This window comes from Paramormyrops kingsleyae, chromosome 10 (genome assembly GCF_048594095.1).
Source record: "Paramormyrops kingsleyae isolate MSU_618 chromosome 10, PKINGS_0.4, whole genome shotgun sequence".
Taxonomy (NCBI): Eukaryota; Metazoa; Chordata; class Actinopteri; order Osteoglossiformes; family Mormyridae; genus Paramormyrops; species Paramormyrops kingsleyae.
This window is the reverse complement of record NC_132806.1, coordinates 13,497,255-13,504,945: the sequence shown is the minus strand read 5'-3', so window position 1 is coordinate 13,504,945 and position 7,691 is coordinate 13,497,255. Positions and strand designations below refer to the sequence as shown.

Genomic DNA, 7,691 nt, shown 5'->3' with positions numbered 1-7,691 from the left:
TATTTCAAATATTCATATTTAATTGGCTTCAAACTATGACAATTACCTTGTGTAAATTCAGACATGGAACTTCTGCTTAAATATAATAATGCTCACAAAATACAGTGTCTCTTTGACGAGCGGAGTCCTCCTTTATGCCCCCTGGAGCCCAGATGGGGAACTGCACACACACGGCACATCACGTCAGCCTTCTATGCACGCTCCCAGCAGATAGGAAAACTGTACAGAGTAAGAGCAGCTTGAGCTTTAAAAACAAGGTCATATATATTACCCCGTCTCCGAAAAGGAGAAATTCAAGTAGGAAAATCACTTCTGAAATAACCCTCGTTTTACGGCCGACGGAAAAGAAAGTCAAACGATGATGATAATAATAATAATAATAATAATAATAATAATAATAATAAATAAAATCCCCAAACATTAAAGACCAAATGAAAAAGTCCCGGACAGGTCCTGGTTTTTTTGTACCCCAGTGCTCGTTAAAAGTCGTCTTCGTTAAAAGTCGAGTTTTCATGCAGGTAATCAAAATCCATGTCACGCTGCAGTACCCTTCCCGTCTACCAGATGTCGCTGGTGAGCTCACGGCTGGTCAGTGGCACGAATGTGCTGTTGAAGTGCAGCTCGGTCTTGGCTTTGCCGCCACCGCTGCCCCCGCCGGGTATCGTCTGCCCGTTGAGCAGCGCCATGGGGATGTTGCAGTACGTGTGCCTGTCCCCCAGCGTGCCCGTGTGCACCGGGGACGGTGGCACCTGGTACTCGTATACCCGGCAGAAGTGTCTCATCTGCGGGCGGCCCGCCGGGTCGAAGTCCGGCACGTCGGAATGGCTGGGCGCCAGCGAGGCGGAGGTGTTGGTCATGGCGATGCTGGAGACGGTCTGCAGGTCGCCAAAGAGGCCCTGCTCGCCCGAATCCAGCACCTGCCGGCGCGACAGCGTCTCCTTCCTCTTGACGGGCATCTCGTAGACCAGTCGCTTCCAGAAGTGTGACTGCAGCCGGTTGTTGGCGGGGCCCTTCCACTTGACGACGGACAGCAGCTTGATGCCGTGCTTGAGGGCCTCCACCTCCTGGTAGTTGATGACGCTGCGCAGGTCGGCGCACTCGATGAGGATGACCTTGATCTCGCCCGTCACCAGCATGCCGTGGATGCGGGACTCCAGCTGGAAGATGCTCCAGCCGCGCTTGGCCACAAACTCGGGGGTCAGGATCATGATGAGCCTGCGGCTCTGCTCGACGCTCCGGGCCAGATCCTCCATGTAGCCTGAGGGGGGAGAAGGGGACACGTTAGGAGAGATATGCAGGGAGAGATGGAGGGACAAGGGGGGACCACAGGGGTTTGGGGATGACTGCCTCAGTACGGCGACGCTCACACAAACAATACAATGCTACATACGATACAATGCTATCATTCTATAATAAATCCCATTTTCCTTAATATGAAGCAAAATACAAGGCCTGGGATCAGTCAGAAAGAAACAGACAATGGGTGAGAAACAAACGGAGGAGCGTCCACGCTGACCTGCGTGGGAATATTCAGAGAGGCTGCCAAGCAAACGCGCAGTGTTCTGGGCTGCGATCCCATCCATGCCGCTGCCAGGGCCGTGCACCAGCGCAGGGTCACCACGGGCCTGCAGCCTGGCCCAGGCAGCACAGGGCGCAGGGTAGGGGACGCCCAGGACGGGATGGGGATCCGTCGCAGGGCAGCAACACGCACAGGGACACTGCCGTAACCCATCTGAATGTTTCTGAACTGCAGGAAGCCGGCAACCCCTAGAGGAAATCTACGCAGACACAGCCGGAACACCTACGCGATTGCGTGGGATTCGAACCCCCAGCCATGCGGCTCTTCACCGAGCCAAAGTTCTGCCCTGTGCGGTAAGTCAAACTGCAAGAAACAAAACGAAGCTTCCAGAAAAGACTAAAAACAGATCCCAGAGCTGGCTGAAAGACAGCACCACCATGTGACCAATGTGACAGGGAGGATCCAGAGCTCTTCCTTCCTGCACTTGCAGAGAAGGTGACCCCAAATAAATGACACTAAGCCTGGGGAGAGGAGTCTTTGGGTACTCTCTGTGACTCACACTACTCTCTCTGAGACTCTGTCACTCACACTGCTCTCTCTGAGACTCTGTCACTCACACTGCTCTCTCTGAGACTCTGTCACTCACACTGCTCTCTCTGAGACTCTGTCACTCACACTGCTCTCTCTGCGACTCTGTCACTCACACTGCTCTCTCTGCGACTCTGCGTCACACACAAGGACAGGCACACTATGAGACCTGCATCCCGACCTGCGCAGCTCAGATTGGGGGAGGGGGGATAAATCCACAGGGATGCAAATCTGTGCTGGAGGTCATTAGATCAGGGAAGAAAAGGGAATAACAGGGAATGACAGGGAATAATTCCACAAGGAGAAGGAAATGCAGCCAGATTTGTATTGATCCACGTCCTGTACTGATCAAATGCCAACATGAGGAATGGGTGGGCTTTTAAGGATAGAGCTGCCGATGTTATACAACAAAATTGCCATGCTCACTCTGGCCAGACCCCCAGAGCAGAACCTCCCCAGGCCGGATCCCCAGGGCTGACCTTCCCCAGGTCGGACCCCCCCAGGGTTGAACCCTCCCATACTGGATCCCCCCAGGACTGAACCCCCACAGGCCAGCCCCCCGGGGCTTACCCCTGAGATAGAACCCCCAAGGCCAGAACCCCAGGGCAAAAAATACCCAGGCCGCCCCCCCCAGAGCTGAACCCCCCAGGGCAGACCTCCCCCAGGCCGGACCCCCCAGGACAGATCCCTGCACATTACCTTCTGCTCTATTTGCAATTATATGCTGCTTTCAGGCTCACAGGGGCCTGCATTTCCCAGTAACCCAGCCACAGTGTGAAGGCCCGGAACCTGCCGGAAAGCGGGCCTGCCGGCACCGTAAATACAACAAAGAGGCCATGAAGCAGGTTTGGTTTAGGATCTATCTGTTCTGGCATGCATGGCCCATGTGAGGAGGGGCTGCTCTGAGCCCCCGCATCGCCCCAGCACCTTGCTCCCCCCGTCCTTTCAGCTCCCCCCACCCGCCACCCCCGCTACATTCACTCGGAACCCCGTCTTCCATCATCTCCTAACGAAAGTAACGACGGAAAAGCAGCAACACGCTGCAATTTCATGGTCAATTTGCGGTGCATAAATAACGCCATTTCCACGGCGGCGGGGGCTGCAGAACCCCCCTTCATCTCACGCTCATGACGATGTAAATCAATTAATGCCAATAAGAGGCAGCAGAGCCTGCACATTCAAACGAGCTGTTTAAACAAACAATTCCTCTCTTCACTCCCTCCTCTCTCTGCTTTCCACTCCTCCCCTCTTCTCCTCCCCGGTCCTCTCTTCTTCCCTCCCCTTCCTCTCTTCTCCTGTCACTCCTCCTCCCCTGCTCCTCTCTTCTCTCCCTTCCCGGAAAAGGGACCTGAGATGGGAGAGGGATGCAGGGTGTGGGAGGGAGGTGGGGCGTCTCTTACTGCTACTGGGGATGAGGTCCCGCTCCGGGATGAAGAGCTTGTAGCCGTAATGCTTCTCCAGCACGTCCGGAAGGACCTCCAGAGCAAACTGCTCCTCGTCACTGGGAGAGCGGCCCAGCGCCTCCAGGTCCACCTTGGTGTAGGACAGGTAGCCGTCGTACTCTTTGTTATCTGTCAGACACACAGAGGCCATGTCATTCCTGCACAGTGGACTGCACGCATCACTTCCTGTTTCTCTAACACAGCTTGCGGAACACTGCAGCAAATGGTGATTAAGGGCAAAAGAAACTGGGAGCGCCACCAAATGGCTGTCCAAACAGATTCAGGGGGCTACTCCTTTACAGTCTCTCACCTGAGTGGATAAAGAGATTTATCAATGGCATGGTAAACTGATCAAAGGTTAAAAGAGGGCAGACGTTAGGAGGGGGGGGGGGGGGGGGTTCTGTTCTAGCTCTCGCACACCTCAGCCATTTATAGGGCCTCCAGCAAATCCTTCCTTGTTTGCCGCATGACGAATGGACCCCCCCTTTTGGAGCTGGTGCTGCTTAATGGGAAAATGATTTCCCTGGGGGGGGCGGGGGAGCTCATGCTGGTACGGTGCTAAAACGGGGCACAGACGGTATGTCAGTGATCCTGGGCAGGTGGCTTCTCCCATTCACCCTGTGACAGAAGATGCCCCGGTGACCAGATCGCCCTAAACTCTCCTGGAAGTTCCCGGAAGTACGACTCTTTGGTCTGATTCCTGGTGTCCCACTACGGCAATCACTTGGCTATAGTCTCCACTTTAAAACAACGTGGGGGGGGGGTTTCCTCCCGCGGAGAGCTACAGCACACAGCCGGACGTGCTCTGGAGCCCTGGGATGGGGGTCCGCTCACCGTCCTCGCCGTCCTCGCTGCCAAAGTGCCGGCGGTAACACAGCAGGATGTCTAGGTTGTAGCACTTGTAGATAGCGCTGAGGAGGCCCAGCAGGAGCAGGATTGCCCCCAGGCCGCCGGCCAGCTCCAGCCGGTACACATCTGTGGGGGCGGAGACGCCGATCAGTGTGGAAGGGGGGCAAGTTGGGGGGGGTCTCCCAAACACAGCCATCGACTTATGCCCTATCGAGTAACGTCCCATAAGACCCATAACAGAATTCATCGGGAGTCGTCCAAAGCAGACGCAGTGGACTTTAATGGATGTATTTTTCCACGTGTGCGGCATGTGGCAAGAACCAAGACAAACCGATTGTTCTGCCAATGTAGAGGTTCAGTTAAATGTGAGTAATGTTATGCAGTATGTCTGACCTCTTCCAAATAATGATCGAGATATCCAGAATGACTGATGTTCTCACTTCCGGGATGAAACCCTAAGTCGATGGACACACACACACTCACACACACACACACACACACACACATTGTTAATGCCAAAAGGTCGTTCTGCTCTTTGTAGAGACCCTGGGTGACGATGCATTGTGCTGAGCGAAATAACACACTGAACATTGTAAAAACAACACATCGGACTCCTGTCCAGCCCTCACAGGCCCTGCGACCTTTTCTGCCTGTGCCGTCGTCCTTTTGTTTAGATCCGCAGTGGAGATTAGACAGTACGGTGACAGCTCTCCACTAGGGGGCGCCCCAGTCCCGCTCTGGAGCCCGGCGGCCTGATGACAGGCGCGTGTTACGGCAGTGGGGCCCTGTGCCCAGAGGAGGGACGTTTCTGTACTGTCGTTCGTTATGCTGTGTAATAAATGCCAACTAAAATGTCAAAATTCATACGGAGCCGCATTTAAAAGGAGAAGCGAGCTGCTATCACGGCTCTCAGCCTGCACATGCAGGACTGCATAAAAACACGGGCCGATTAAATCACCCCCGTTGCTGTGCGTGTGTGTGTGTGTGTGTGTGTGTCTCACAGACAGGCAAGATGAATCCCTGTGCAGGGACACACACGCATAAACAGATAGAGAGACACACATACTCACAGGCACACACACACACACACACACAAGTTTGTATTCATATCTTTGTGGGGACTGTCCATTAATTGCTATGGGACAAACCTTAATTCCAACAATGACAACCTTAACCTGTACCCAGCCCTAACTTTAACCACAACTTACCAATCAGCATACAACACTTTTGGCATGTTTAATTGTTTGATTGCATTCATGGATATTTATAAAATTGGGTATCAAAAAAATGTCCCCACAAGGTCAAAATAACAAGTATTAATAACATTGTGGGGACATTTGGAATGTAATATATACATGCCCCCTCCCCCGCCAGGTCTCAGGCACAGGTCCATGGCCACGCCGCACTGAGCACATTGAGACGCGGTACATGATCTCGGTGTATTGCTGTAAGCATCAGTGCCCATGAAGACACACTGAGGCAGGGACATGCCCAGCGGGCTGGAGCCGCCCGTCTTTCTCATCTGAGCAAGTCGGTGACTGGAGGACAGCAATGCAATTCCCAGTCACATCCTGCAGGGGGCTCCACACACAACGAGAGCGACCCGGCAGTTCAATGCGTGATAGCCCCCGCCTCTCATTCATCTCTAATGAACGTGTTGCACTTGTTCATTGTACCGTAGACCTGCCCCCCCTCCCACAGACTCGGGCTTTAGCAGACTGACGATGAGGAGGGTCTGGAGTCGCCCTCGCTCAGGAAGGAAGAGGAGGCGCGTGTGAAGCCTCACAGAGAGCATGCTCGGCGGTCTCTGTAGCTCTGCCCCCCCGGCACAATCTGACAGTATAAATAACTTGTTTACGTTGTTTTAGCGCGTGAGTTAAGGAAGACAGCGGGGGCTGTCCTTCATTCCCAAGGCGAATCGGGAAATATCCAGCAGAACGAAACAGAACAGACAGTTTGTTAGTGCTGTAATTTAAAAATGGGAGGCCATTACCAGTGCAGCTCCCAGTGGGAGGCAGAGAAGCGGTGGTCCCCATGTAACCCCCCCGATGTCCTGTGTCAGATGGATAACAGAGGTGTTTATGTGTTTCAGATGTGATCATCTATCTTACTGCCCCCCCATTGCCCCCCTGAGACATTAGGCACGGCTGCTCATTAGCGCCACCTTGCTGGCTAGCCGCTTACCTCGCCTCTGTAGGATGGCACTTGCATGCCTCCGGCCGATGTGGTTCTCCACATAGCAGGTATAGTTTCCCATATCGGTCTCCTCCACCGCGTCAAAGGTCAGTGAGAGCTCCACCTCCTTCTCACCCAGGAACTCCTTGAGGACCCTGCAGTGGACAGGAGGGGAGACAGCAGCCTTGGTAGAGATGCAAGAACTGATATGGGGTCTGTGAAGAGTCCTCCAACCACTAGAGGGCAGTACTCCCACATCCCTGTATTCCTTTCTACTTGCCCAGTCCCTTCTCTGTTTTAAGGTTCACGCTTCCAGCCTGTCTTATTACTGTTAGACAGAAGAGTGCCCTTTGGGCCTGTGGGGGGCGCCCTGGAGATCAGTCCGTAACAGCGCATGTGTTTTTGTTTACGCGTGTTTGTGTGGTTTGCATGTTCAAATGCATATGTTGTCATTTCCACTTTCACAAAAAGCCCTGAAAAGTAGTGGCTAATATAGAAACACCCTTTTTAACTTCACCTGGTGCGTAACACACTATTAATGTGCACAGAACTTTAATCTAGCAACATGAGATTAGTGGGGGGTCATTATTTACCATATTACAATATTATAATAATTACAATAAAATGGTGCTTGAGACAGCCTATTGAAGAGGGCTATACCAACATGTGTGTGTTTTGGGGGGGGGGCAGCTTTTCACACAGCAGTTAACAAGAGCCACTTAGGCTATCCGTGTGTGGCTTAAGGTGAAGCCTGCCCCCTGTTGGGCAGATGTCCATCCAGCATGCCATGCTGGGCAGGGATTGGTGGCCATCAGCCGTGGGACAAACCCCCCATCGTCCGTGTCCTGGGGGGAGTGGGATCCCAGGGAGGGGTGAGCTGCTTGTCATCGCTATGGTAACAGATTGATGGGCCTGGCCAGCGTGGAGGAGGGATGGCAATTTATCCTTTGTTGAACTGACATGGGTGGCTGGAGGGTGGGAGGGGGGGTTTGGTGGGAAGTGAGGCTGAAACTTCAGAATGCCGCCGTAACGCCTCAATTTGTCTGCCACCCCCATGTGTAATGCTGGAAATTAGCCATGACGTGGAGCTGGTGCAACATCAGGGGGGGGAGGATGAG

The 7,691-nt window shown here is 53.4% G+C and overlaps 1 protein-coding gene across 4 annotated transcripts in view; it reads right to left on the bottom strand.

Annotated features, from left to right (window-relative positions):
- il1rapl2 (interleukin 1 receptor accessory protein-like 2) overlaps positions 1 to 7,691 on the bottom strand; it is a 161,110-nt gene continuing 153,419 nt past the window's right edge. For all 4 annotated transcript variants that reach the window (XM_023794859.1, XM_023794860.1, XM_023794861.1 and 1 more), the window contains 4 exons: positions 6,583 to 6,728; positions 4,384 to 4,524; positions 3,508 to 3,678; positions 1 to 1,258 (listed from right to left, as the gene is read on the bottom strand). In XM_023794859.1, coding sequence (XP_023650627.1) covers positions 558 to 1,258; positions 3,508 to 3,678; positions 4,384 to 4,524; positions 6,583 to 6,728 — 1,159 coding nt within the window. In that variant the 3' untranslated portion in view covers positions 1 to 557. The remainder of the gene's footprint in view (positions 1,259 to 3,507; positions 3,679 to 4,383; positions 4,525 to 6,582; positions 6,729 to 7,691) is intronic.